Genomic DNA, 13,819 nt, shown 5'->3' with positions numbered 1-13,819 from the left:
GCTCTTACCTGTGTTCACACCTTTGATCCGTTCCCTCCCACCTGGATTTTTTGCTATTTTCCCTTCACTCTGAAGAGTCCAGCACTCTCTCCTTTGTTCCCACATAGAGATAATACTCAGGTCAGGAAGACAAATTCCTGTTTATAAAAAAAAGAGAACCAAGGTGTACTGTGACACCTTTGAAACTCAAGCCCTGGGCTGGGTCAGTGGCCCACGCCTGTAATCCCAGCACTTTGGGAGGCCGAGGCAGGCAGATCACTTGAGGTCAGGAGTTCAAGACCAGCCTGGCCAACATGGCAATACCCTGTCTCTACTAAAAATATAAAAATTAGCCAGGCATGGTGGCAGACGCCTGTAATCCCAGCTACTTGTGAGTCTGAGGCAGAAGAATCACTTGAACCCAGGAGGTAGAGGTTGCAGTGAGCCGAGATAGCACCACTGCACTCCAGCTTGGGTGACAGAGCGAGGCTCCATCTAAGTAAAAAAAAGAAAGAAAGAAAATCCATGGTTTCCAAAACATACTTGTTTCCATTAATTTATTAGGAACGCTCTTCCGTCTGGCTGTTCATCTGTATCCTGTGTAATATCCTTTATAACAAAAGGTACACCTAAGTAAACTGTTTCTCCGAGTTGTGTAAATCACTCTAGCAAATTCTGGGGGCAGTTTTGTGCAACTGAGCCCCTCAGCCTCCTGTGAGATCTAATGCTAACTCCCTATAAATGGTGTCAAATTGAGTTCAATTACAGAACACCCAGTTTTTATCTGATGAAAAATTCCTTGTTGGTGGGAAGTAATCCTCACACATTTTGATGACCAGAGATGAGGCATTTTGTGTTGAGTGTTCACTATTGTGTTAGTTGTGCGAGTAGAAAAAACACTTTGGTTTTTCCTCCTATCTTATACACTCGCCCACAGCCTACCCCATCCCAAGAGAAGTGAAGATAGTGACCCACACCTGAATGAGTCAAGTCACTGCCCTCTGGCAGAATAAGGACAGCAAGTGGAAGCTAACCTCTGATACCAAGAATTATGAAATGCACATGCCTTATAGACAGTTTTCCAATTCTCATCTTTGTCTGTATATTTTAAACAAATTTTATGTTTATTATAAATAAATTAATCATAATATCCAATCAATTCATCATTCATCTGGACTGAGCATCCCCCATTTCCTTATTACTGTGTTTCCCTCCCTCATTCTCTACCTACGTCTCATTCTCACCTTCTTTTCCTAGCTCTTTTTTTTTCTCTTTATTTTTCCCCTAGGATTCTGCTCATTTCAAGCCCTTCTTCCTTCTCCCGCTCTTCCCTCTATCCTTCTCTTCCACTTGTTCTGCTCCTTTCTCACTTCTTTCACCTCTTATTCTTCTTTCTGCCCAATCTTTGTCTCCAATCTTCATATATTTCTGCCTCTTTCTTCCCCCGTCTCTGCTGCCGCTTAGGTTCCCCTGTTAAATTCCCTCTTCCCTGCTACACCCCCCATCCCCACTCTCTGGCACCCCCAGATCCCAGGTCTCCCCGGCTGTGGTTCTCCCTCTGCTCTCCTCACTGGCTGCCCCCTCTTGCTGTCCCAGCACCATGCTGCTCTGTCTGCCCTGGCTCCAAATCCCTCCTTCTCTCCCCAACTCTCGCATCTGGGAGGAGCCTCCTCCTTTCTGCCCCTCTCCCTATCTTGCGGAACTCTATCTCTCTAGAAACCCAGTTTTTCTCTAAATTTCTCTAGTTGCTTTTCTCCCTCTGCTCCTTTCTCAGCATCTTCATTCACTGTCTCTGCAAATCCTTCATCCACCACCTACTTTGCCATCTGTTTTCTGGTTTTTGTTTGTTTGAGACGGAGCTTTGCTCTTGTCGCCCAGGCTGGAGTGCAATGGTGCGATCTTGGATCACCACAACCTCCGCCTCCCGGGTACAAGCGATTCTCCTGTCTCAGCCTCCAGAGTAGCTGGGATTACAGGCATGCGCCACCACACCCGAGTAATTTTGTATTTTTTATAGAGACGGGGTTTCTCAATGTTGGTCAGGCAGGTCTTGAACTACTGACCTCAGGTAATCTCCCCGCCTCAGCCTCCCAAAGTGCTGGGATTACAGGCATGAGCCATCGCGCCTGGCTGCCATCTGTTTATGGGTCTCCATTCTTCTTTCCCATCTCACCATTTTGTCTATTTCCTCTCCTCCACACATTCACAGGGAGGGGATTGGAGTCAGATCCCCACCTCAAGAGCACCTTTTCTGTGGGATGGAATTTGGGAGGAGAGAAACCTTAATGTCCTGAGATAGAAGTCACATCCCCACACTCGAAATCAGGAGAAGCAGTGGCTGGAAAGAGGAGACCTGAGGAGCAGAAGGGCCCCCAATCAAGGAGGAAAAAGGCAGGAGAAAGTCAGGAGAGGGCGGGGTCTGCAGGATCCCAGGACCAGGAAGAGTTCTGGGACTGGGGCTGTGTCCCTGCTCTCCAGGGGCCAATGAGGGAGCGGCTGGGAAACACCCAGGGCGGGAATCAACCTTGCCATGAGGACCTTAGAAAAGCTGCAGGCGAGTGTAGGGGACACTGAAGAATTTGAGGCAGGAAAATTCCGCGATAAGAGCTGTCTACATGGCCCTGTGGCAGAAGCTCAGAGGACACGACCCAGTGGAATTGAGTCCATTAAACCTCTTTGTCTTCAAAAATTATCCAGTCTTGGGTATTTCTTTATTAGCAGCGTGAGAACAGACTAATACAGTAAATTGGTAATGGTAGAGTGGGGTGCTGCTATAAGGATACCTCAAAATGTGGAAGCAAATTTGGAACTGGGTAACAGGCAAAGGCTGCAATAGTTTGGAGGGCTCAAAAGAAGACAGGAAGATGTGGGAAAATTTGGAGCTTCCTAGAGAATGGTGTTGAATGGCTCCGACCAAAAAGTCCAGGCTGAAGGTGGTCTCAGATGGAGATGAGGAACTTTATTGGGAACTGGAACAGAGGTGTGCTGCAGGGGCAGAGCCCTCATGGAGAACCTCTGCTAGAGCAGTGCAGAAGTAAAATGTGGGGTTGGAGCCCCCACACAGAATACTCACTAGGGTACTAACTAGTGAAGCTGTGAGAAAAGGGCCACCCTCCTCCAGACCCCAGAATGGTACATTCACCGACAGCTTGGAGCATGTACCTGGAAAAGTAGCAGACACTCAACACCAGCCTGTGAAAACAGCCAGGAGAGCAGCTGTACCCTGCAAAGTCACAGGTGCAGAGGTGTCCAAGACCATGGGAACCCACCTCTTGCATCAGTGTGACCTGGATGTGAGACATGGAGTCAAAAGAGATCATTTCAGAGCTTTAAGATTTGACTGCCCTGCTGGATTTCAGACTTGCATGGGACCTGTGACCTGTTTTGGCCAATTTCTCCCATTTGGAATGGGTGTTATTTATCCAATGCCTGTACCTCCATTGTACCTAGGAAATAACTAACTTGCTTTTGATTTTACAGGCTCATAAGCAGAAGAGACTTGCTTGTCTCAGATGAAACTTTGGACTGTGGACTTTTGAGTTAATGCTGAAATAAGACTTTGGGGGACTGCTGGGAAGGCATGATTGGTTTTGAAATGTGAGGACGTGAGATTTGGGAGGGACCAGGGGCAAAATGATACGGTTTGGCTGTGTCCCCACCAAATCCCATCTTGAATTGTAGCTCCCATAATCCCCACATGTTGTGGGAGGGACCAAGTGGGAGGTACATGAATCATGGGGGTGGGATTTTCCCATACTGTTCTCATGATAGTGAATAAATGTCATGAGATCTTATGGTTTTGTAAAGGGCAGTTTCCCTACATAGGCTCTCTCTTGCCCGCCACCATGTAAAACATGCGTATGCTCCTCCTTCACCCTCCGCCATGATTGTGAGGTATCTCTAACCCTGTGGAACTGCTAGTCCATTAAACCTCTTTTTCTTTATAAATTACACAGTCTTGGGTATGTCTGTATTAGCAGCATGAGAACAGACTAATACAATATCCCAGGCTACTCACCTATCCCTGTTCTCCAATTTGGACCAGCTGGGGAAGTCCATCCTGCTTTTCCCAGAACGCCTCATTATGTAGTAAACATTCACAGACCATGTCAGTCTATGGCATCACCATTCTCTAAACCAAACTTTAGGTGGACTTCAAACAAATTCCAGTAGAGCAGTCAAAAGTTCAAATTATCAACCAGGCATGGTGGCTCACACCTATAATCCCAGTACTTTGGGAGGCTGAGGTGGGCGGATCACAAGGTGAAGAGATCAAGACCACCCTCGCCAACATGGTGAAACCCCATCTCTATTAAAAATACAAAAATTAGCTGGGCGCGGTGGCTCAAGCCTATAATCCCAGCACTTCGGGAGGCCGAGGCAGGTGGATCACGAGGTCAGGAGATCGAGACCATCCTGGCTAACACAGTGAAACCGCGTCTCTACTAAAAATACAAAAAAATAGCTAGGTGAGGTGACAGGCACCTGTAGTTCCATCTACTCAGGAGGCTGAGGAGAATGGCATGCACCCAGGGGCAGAGCTTGCAGTGAGCCGAGATCGCGTCACTGCACTCCAGCCTGGGCGACAGAGACTCAGTCTCAAAAAAAAGAAAAAAATTTATGAATATTAATATTTTTCCACTTATGTCACCAAGGACTACTAGGAAAAAAAAAAAAAGACATTGTGGTACAGTAATTTCACTCTTATTCAATACTTTCTTTCATTTAATAGTATTTGTCATATATTTGTATTTTCGTGTTATAAAAATTAAGGTGCATGTCTTTGGCACACTTAGGCACACAGAAATATAATGAACAGTGAAATGTTTGATGGACTTTTGAGGGTGTATGAGGCTGAAGTGGCACTGTTATGGATTATATGTACCCATATAAGCATTCTTTGCCAGAGCACAGAGAGAATAACTCAAGTATTAAGTATGATTAGTCTAAATTATACTTACCCAAGGATATGCACTCACAAGTGTATGCATATGTTGTTTCATTTCACACATACACAAAACTGTTCTGGATGCGTCAACCTTAAAATTCTAATGGTGCATTTTTTTAAATGCCTATTTTATACTAGAGTAGTTAGACACATATCACTGCTACATAGCTCGGTGTGCAGACAAAAAAAAACAAATTGCAGAGTATTTACTATTAATGGTGCATTATTGTGCAGTATATTCTCCTAAGGGGGAATAAAACAGTTGGTAAAAATGATGTGATTCATACTTAGGAAGATTTTAATTTTATTAATTAAAACATGAGAACTATGTACATTCTAAATCAAACAGTTGGAAATTATGCCAACAGTTAAATGTAAATGCTACTCAAGAACATGGCATACTGGTAGTTTAAATTCTCTAATCTAACTCTTCTCTCTTCCATTTCAAAAATGACCACTGTTTTTTTGTTTGTTTTTTTGTTTTTTTTTGAGACAGAGTTTTGCTCTTGTCACCCAAGCTGGAGTGCAATGGTGCGATCTTGGCTCACTGCAACCTCTGCCTCCCAGGTTCAAGCGATTCTCCTGCCTCAGCCTCCAGAGTAGCTGGGATTACAATAATCTACCACCACACTCAGCTAACTTTTGTATTTTTAGTAGAGATGGGGTTTGGCGATGTTGGCCAGGCTGGTCTCAAACTCCTGACCTCAAGTGATCCACCCACCTCAGCATCCCGAAGTGCTGGGATTATAGGTGTGAGCCACCGCACCCAGCCAAAAATGACTACTTTTTAATCATTCTTGCCTAAACAGTGATTGCTATGCAATTCACGTGGCCACCATCTCCCTTGCATTGTTTCTACAGATACGCTCTATTTCATGGCTAGTTGGTAGAGCACAGAAGCACTGTGCCCTTCTGTCAGGAAAAATGTGCTCAGCAACAGTATGATGACTGCCATCAGTTTTATATGATTCCTCCCCACCTCCATGCTCTCTAAATCAGACAATAATCTGAAAACAGTGTCCTTCTTCCTCGGGAAACTGACAGAAACGATTTTCAGCTAATGAAGTCATCCCTGTCATCCTACTGATTCTTTTTTTTTTTTTTTTTTGAGACGGAGTCTCACTCTATCACCCAGGCTGGAGTGCAGTGGCGCAATCTCAGCTCATTACAAGCTCCACCTCCCGGGTTCATGCCATTCTCCTGCCTCAGCCTCCCGAGTAGCTGGGACTACAGGTGTCTGCCACCACGCCCGGCTAATTTTCTGTATTTTTAGTAGGGACAGGGTTTCACTGTGTTAGCCAGGATGGTCTTGATCTCCTAACCTCATGATCCGCCTGCCTCGGCCTCCCAAAGTACTGGGATTACAGGTATGAGCCACCGCGCCCGGCATCCTACTGATTCTTTTCAAGAGACCACAGTGAAAGGTCTGTCAAGAAATCACATGAAGTGATTTCAAAGTTGAGGATGAAAGTCATAAAATGTAAAGTAGCCTTTCCAAAAAACCCCATATGATTATGTTTTTTAATTGCCTGAATATAACTGACCATTTCCACATGCCCTTGGACCTTTGACATACATCACATCATGAGATTCAACATATTTGGAGCTGTGATTTTTCTGCAGCATGCAATATCATAAATATTGGAGAACTAGAGCCTCAGTTACCGCTTGTGTAAATCTTATGTTCCATAGTAATGGTCCTTGAATAATAGCCTCAGCACACACAATCCATCTGTGTGGTTTCATCCAAGATGTATATTTTGATATCTAGTCATTTGGCAGGCCTCAACTGACCTGTGTCACATACATTGCTATGATTTCTCTTTAGTATGGAATCTCTGATGTTGATTAATGCTAGATCTCAGGATGAAGAGTTTGCCATACTCAGTTTGTAAGAACTCTCTCATGAATGAGTTCTCTCATGCTGTGCAAGGTGTCAATTATTACTAAAGATCTTACCACACACATTTCATCTGTATGGCTTCTCTCCAGTATGGATTCTGTGATGATCTGCAAGGTTTGAATTTCGAGTGAAGTCCTTACCGCATTCATGACATCTGTAGGGTTTCTCTCTAGTATGAATTCTCTCATGTTTTGTTAGGTATAACTTGTGGCTGAAGACCTTGCCACATTCATTGCATTTGTAAGGCTTCTCTCCAGTATGAATTTGCCGGTGTCGTGCAAGGTGTGAATTGTGACCAAAGACTTTGCCACATTCACTACATTTGTAAGGTTTCTCTCCAGTATGGATTCTGTGATGATTTGCAAGGTTTGAATTTCGAGTGAAGTCCTTGCCACATTCATTACATCTGTAAGGTTTCTCTCCAGTATGAAATCTCTGATGATTGCTTAGGGATAATCTATGCCTGAAGACCTTGGCACATTCTTTACATTTGTAAGGTTTCTCTCCAGTATGAATTAGTAGATGGGCAGTAAGGCCTGAACAGTCTCTAAATGCTTTGCCACATTCATTACATTTGTAAGGTTTCTCTCCAGTATGAACTCTTTGATGTCGTGTAAGGCATGAAAGTCGACTAAATACCTTGCCACAGTCACTGCATTTGTAAGGTTTCTCTCCAGTATGTATTCTCTGATGTTGTGCAAGGTGTGAATTGTAACTGAAGACTTTGCCACATTCATTACATTTGTAAGGTTGCTCTCCTGTGTGCGTTCTATGATGATTGGTTAGACAAAACTTGTGCCTGAAGACTTTGCCACATTCTTTACACTCATAAGGTTTCTCTCCAGTATGGATTCTTTGATGTCTGGTAAGGTGTGCATTTCGATTGAAGACCTTGCCACATTTATTACATTTGTAAAGTTTCTCTCCAGTGTGAATTACAAGATGAGCAGTAAGGCCTGAACCCCCTGAAAATGCTTTGCCACATTCCTTACATTTGTAAGGTTTCTCTCCACTATGAATTTTCTGATGTCGTGCAAGGTGTGCATTTCTATTGAAGACCTTGCCACACTCATTACATTTGTAAGGTTTCTCTCCAGTATGGATTCTGTGATGATTTGCAAGGTGAGAATTTTGAGTGAAGACTATGCCACACTCATTACATTTGTAAGGTTTCTCTCCAGTATGGATTCTCTGATGTCGTGCAAGGAGTGAAATTCGATTGAAGAGCTTGCCACATTCATGACACTTGTAAGGCTTCTCACCAGTATGAATTCTTTGATGTTGTACAAGGTTTGAACTGTTACTAAAGACTTTGTCACATTCATTACATTTGTAAGGGTTATCTGCAGTGTGGACTACTTGATGGTTAGCAAGGCCTGAAGACACACTAAAGACTTTGCCATGCTCATTACATTCACAAGGTTTTCCCCTAATTTGTGCTTTTTGTTCTTGTGGGAGAAATGGAGAATCATCAAAATCATTTCTATATTTATTTAAAATGTGGGATTTGACAGTAAGATAAATTTTTTGAAGTGGTGAAACTAAGGAATTGTTGTTGATAGGTTTTTCGACAGGTTTACATCCAGAAATATTCCTTTCAGCTTGAAATACCTGCAGTTCACTCAGATGTAACTGAAAGGTTAATCCAAGTTGATTTTTAAGAGATTTATTTTCTGTATTGCTTCCCAATTTTGAGCTGCTCTCTAAAAAAGAAAGAAAAAAGTGGAACTTCAACCCATGACAATGGCATGTTCAGTGTCTGACAGAGAGCCCAGATTCTGCCTCACCTGACTCAGACATTGGAAGGAATATGGGCATACTGTGTGTATCATGCTGGCAGTACGGAAAACAAAAGGGATGGAGGGATGCATTAGAGCAGTGGGGAACCTGCAGGAGTCAGGTGGATTGTGGGTGAGTTTGAGAGAGATTATGAGCAGAGAAATACAACAGAAATTGAAAGCTTCTGAGAAAAAGCAGGGATGAGCCTCTTACAGAAAATCAGAACTTTTAGATCAGCTGTATAGTCATCAGTAATAGTACTTCCACAAGCCAGAAAAAAACACATCCCCAGAAAAGGAGTAACTGTTCCTACACCCTTTATAGCAGGCTAATTAGTAAAGGTATCCTCCTGCACAATTCTTATATAAAATACCTGGGAGAAGTGGTGGCTTTACCAAACCTAAACCAAAAATTCTGAGGCCTACAAAAGGACAGGGAAATATGGCTAAAATTATGATCAATCAATCAATCTCCACAAAACAAGCCTAAAAATAGGCAGCCCTCTGAATTACTTGACGGGTATTTAAAGCAACTGCCTTAAGATGCTTAATGAGCTAAAAAAGATAACAGAGATAGATAACTAAATAAAATCTGGCAACCATTACATGAAAAGAAAAAGAATATCAATCACAGGAGAAACTACTAAAACCAAAAGAACAGAAATTCTGGAGCTGAAATATGATAACTGAAGTAATAATTCACTAAGGGATTCAACAGCAGACTGCAAAAGGAACAGAAAACAATGAGCAAACTGAAAGATACATTATTCAAAAGAATCAGCTCCATAGAGCAAAAAGAAAAAATGATGAAGAAAACCAACCCTAGTACATTTTTGAGATACTATCAGGTGGAACAATATACAAACTATTGGAGATTCACAGGAAGACAGAGGATTCGAAATCACCATTGTAGAAATAATGTTCAAACATCCTCAATCTAAGGAAAGAAATGAATATACAAATTCAAGAAGCTTGACCATGCTAACTAAAACTAACCCAAGGACATTCACACAGAGACATACTATAAAGAAATTATCAAAAGTCAAAGACAAAGAAACAATCTTGATAGTAGCGACAAAAAAAGACTTGTCATATAAAGGGAAACTGTATAACATTATGTATATTCTTCAACAGAAACTTTGTAGGCTAGAAGGCAGTGAGAGGATATGTTGAAAACATTTAAAGAAAAAAATGGCAAAAATACCAAGAATACTATATTTAGTAACATTCACCTGCAAAAATAAGAAATGTAGATGTTCTTAGAAAATGAAGAGCTGAGGGAGTGCACTGGTATTCTAGACTTGCCAACAAGAAATGCTAAAGGGAATGCATCAATGTAAAATAAAAGGTCTCTAAATAGTATATTTAACCTCAATGAAAATAGAAAGTTCACCATTAAAGGTCAGTAAATAATCAAATATAGAGATATTTATTATTACCCTTTTCTTTTGTAACTTGACTTTTAATGGTTTTTGTGTTTGTTTTTTGAGACAGAGTCTTGCTCTGTCACCCAGGCTGGAGTGCAGTGGTGCGATCTCGGCTCACTGCAACCTCCACCTCCCGAGTTCAAGCAATTCTCCCACCTCAGCCTCCCAAGTAGTAGCTGGGATTATAGGCATGCATTACCACACCCGGCTAATTTTTGTATTTTTAGTAGAGATGGGGTTTTGCCATATCAGCCAGGCATGACCTCAGGTGATCCACCTGCCTCAGCCTCCCATAATTCTTTCCTAGCAATTAAAAGACAAAATCATTTTAAAAGCGCTATATATGTATGTTAATGGGACCATAACGTATATCAAAATAATGTCTGCCATTAATAACAGAAAGTGAGAGTTGTGAAGTAGACCTTTCTGTACCTAATAAAAGTTACGCTGTTAATACTTCAAAATAGAATGTTTTAATTTCACAGTATTTGAAGTACCTGCAATGCTAACCACAAAAAGAAAATATATCAGACGCACGAGATGGGATTCAAGTCAGTCTGTCACTACAATGAAACAAGCAAAACACTACAGAAGGCAGTAAGAAAGAAACGTAGGAAAAAGATCTACAAGATATTAAATAATCTACAGATAATAATCTAATATGTATTCTTTCGGTTTTTTTTTTTTGAGACGGAGTCTCGCTCTGTCGCACAGGCTGGAGTGCAGTGGCGCGATCTCGGCTCACTGCAAGCTCCGCCTCCCAGGTTCACGCCATTCTCCTACCTCAGCCTCTTTTGTTTTTAATAGTTTCTATGTTTGATACTCTCCTTCTTTTCATGTAATGTTGGCCTGATTTAACTTTGGAATCAGAAGAAAACAAGATTTACTAAATCCTATCTGCAAGAAACTCCCTTTAATTCTAAGGACACAAACAAGCTGAAATGGAAAGGATGGAAAAATATATTCCATGCAAACAGTAACCAGCAGAAAGTACAGGTGGCAGTGTTAATATGAGAGAACAAACTTCTACTCAAAAATCATGAGAGACAAAGATTATTATAAAATGATGAAAGACTCGATTCACCAAGAAGATATAACAATTATAAATATATAAACACCAAGTGTCAGAGCTCCTAAGTACAGAATGATGCTGGGTGCAGTGGCTCATGCCTGTAATCCCAGCCCTTTGGGAGACTGAGGCAGGAGGATTACTAGAGCCTAAGAGTTTGAGATAAGCCTGAGCAACATACTGAGACTCCATCTCTATTAAAAGTAGTAAGTAAATAAATAAAAACTAAGTATAGAATGGAAACTTGGGCCGGGCGCGGTGGCTCAAGCCTGTAATCCCAGCACTTTGGGAGGCCGAGATGGGCGGATCATAAGGTTGGGAGATCGAGACCATTCTGGCTAACCCGGTGAAACCCTGTCTCTACTAAAAAATACAAAAAATTAGCCGGGCGTGGTGGCGGGCGCCTATAGTCCCAGCTACTCAGGAGGCTGAGGCAGGAGAATGGCGTGAACCCGGGAGGCGGAGCTTGCAGTGAGCTGAGATCCAGCCACTGCACTCCAGCCTGGGTGACAGAGCGAGACTCCGTCTCAAAAAAAAAAAAAGAAAGGAAACTTGATAGAACTCCAAAGAGAAATATTGTTCCACAATATTATAGTTGAATTCAATATTCTAGTTCTGAAAATGGATAGAACCAGACAGAAGAACAATAAAGAAACTGAGGATTCTGGTTGGGAGCAGTGGCTCCTGCTTGTAATTCCAACACTTTGAAAGGCTGAGGTGGGAAGATCACTTGATCCTAGGGGTTCAAGTCCAGCCTGGGCAACAAAGCAAGACCCTGTCTCCACAAAAAAATTTTTAAAATTAGCCAGGCATGGTAGTGCATGGTACTTGCACTTGGGTACTTGGGAGGCTGAGGCAGGAGGATCACTTGAAGCCAGGAGATGCATGCTACTATGAGGTATGACAGTACCACTGCACTCCAGCCTGGGCAGAAGAGCAAGAATATATCTAAAACGGGGAAAAAAAAAAAGGAAATGGAAGACTCAAACACCACTACAGACCCATGAGACATACGAGATATATACAGAACACACCACCCAAAACAGCAGAATACAAATTTTTCTCCAATTTCCATGGAACAACTTCCAGAATAGACCTCACAGTAGAATATAAAATGAATTTTTGAAGATTTAAGGCCGAGCATAGTGGCTCATGCCTATAATCACAGCACTTTGAGAGGCCGAGGTGGGTGGATTGCTTGAGCTCAGGAAGTCGAGGCTGCAGTGAGCAGTGACCATGCTAATGCATGGCCTGGGCAACAGAGTGAGACTTGGTCTTAAAAGAACAAAAAAATCTGAAATCATATAAACGATTGATTCCCATCATCATGAAACATAACCAGAAATTAACAGCAGAGGAAAAATGTATTAAGTCCACAAATATGTGCAATTTTAACAACACACTTAAAAAACCCAAGGGTTGAAAAAAGAAATCACAAGAAAAATTAGAAAATATCTTGATACAAAGAAAAGCAGAAACACAACACACTAGAACTTGGAATGTAACAACAACAGTACTGGGAAGGGTATTATGACACTGTCTGTTTACATTAAAAAACAAACAAACAAATGGGCCAGGCACACTGGCTCGCACTCGTAACCTCAGCACGGTGAGAGGCCAAGCAGAAGCCCAGTTCAAGACCAGCTTAAGCAACACAGCAAGACCCCATCTCAACTAAAAATTTAAAAAATTACCTGGGGGGCTGGGCGCGGTGGCTCAAGCCTGTAATCCCAGCACTTTGGGAGGCCGAGACAGGCGGATCACGAGGTCAGGAGATCGAGACCATCCTGGCTAACATGGTGAAACCCCGTTTCTACTAAAAAATACAAAAAATTAGCCGGGCGAGGTGGCGGGTGCCTGTAGTCCCAGCTACTGGGGAGGCTGAGGCAGGAGAATGGCGGGAACCCAGGAGGCGGAGCTTGCAGTGAGCTGAGATCCGGCCACTGCACTCCAGCCTGGGCGACAGAGTGAGACTCTGTCTCAAAAAAAAAAAAAAAAAAAATTACCTGGGCATAGTGGCACATGCCTGTGATCCCCACTAATGGAGAGGCTGAAGCAGGAGAATTGCTTGAGCTCAGGAGTTTGAGGCTAGAGTGAACCACGATCGTGTCATTGAACTTCAGCCTTATTACCAGGCTACCTTCATCAAAACAGAACTGTAGTTCTTCAAACTTATTACCAAGCTACCTTCATCAAAACAGAACTGTAGTGACATGAAGACAGATGTATAAACTAAAGGAGAACAGAGAGGCCAGAAACAAACCCTGAAAAATGTGGTTAAATCGTGTTCCATAAAAATGCCAAAACCACGTGAGGAGAAAAGGACAGTCACTTCAACAGAGAGTGCTCCGGAAATTGGATATCTACATGCAAAGGAATGAAGTTGAACCCTTACTTTACACCCTATGCACAAATTAACTTAAGAATTGATTTATGACCTAAAATTAAGATTGAAAACTATAAAACTCCTGGAAAAAATAATAGATAAAAAGCTTTATGACAGTGGATTCAACAATGTTTTTTCCTGGCTATAACCTCAATGGAACAAGAAAGAAGGTAAAAATACATAAAATGCACTACAATAAGACAGATAATGATTGTGAATGAAGGAAAACAATTGCCAGAGTGAAAAGGAAACTTACTAAATGTAACAAAATATTTGCAAATCAAATCTCTAAGACATTAATATCTAAGATATATGTAACTCATACAAAT

General features: G+C 42.0%; 2 protein-coding genes across 4 annotated transcripts in view; both read right to left on the bottom strand.

The window, feature by feature from the left end:
- The window catches only part of ZNF528 (zinc finger protein 528), a 51,717-nt gene that overhangs the window by 29,824 nt on the left and 8,074 nt on the right, over window positions 1-13,819 (bottom strand). Inside the window, exon 1 of one of the 2 annotated variants that reach the window (XM_017952967.3) lies at window positions 9-2,725. The exons of the other annotated variant lie outside the window; for it this stretch is intronic. The gene's annotated coding sequence lies outside the window, so the exon portion shown is untranslated. Of the gene's footprint in view, window positions 1-8; window positions 2,726-13,819 lie in introns of those variants that run through there. 2 annotated transcript variants of the gene reach the window in all.
- ZNF880 (zinc finger protein 880) overlaps window positions 6,423-13,819 on the bottom strand; it is a 100,441-nt gene continuing 93,044 nt past the window's right edge. For both annotated transcript variants that reach the window (XM_031660197.1, XM_003916048.5), the window contains exon 4: window positions 6,423-8,533. In XM_031660197.1, coding sequence (XP_031516057.1) covers window positions 6,897-8,533 — 1,637 coding nt within the window. In that variant the 3' untranslated portion in view covers window positions 6,423-6,896. The remainder of the gene's footprint in view (window positions 8,534-13,819) is intronic.

This window comes from Papio anubis, chromosome 20 (genome assembly GCF_008728515.1).
Source record: "Papio anubis isolate 15944 chromosome 20, Panubis1.0, whole genome shotgun sequence".
Classification (NCBI taxonomy): domain Eukaryota; kingdom Metazoa; phylum Chordata; class Mammalia; order Primates; family Cercopithecidae; genus Papio; species Papio anubis.
This window is presented reverse-complemented; position numbering and strand designations above follow the sequence as displayed.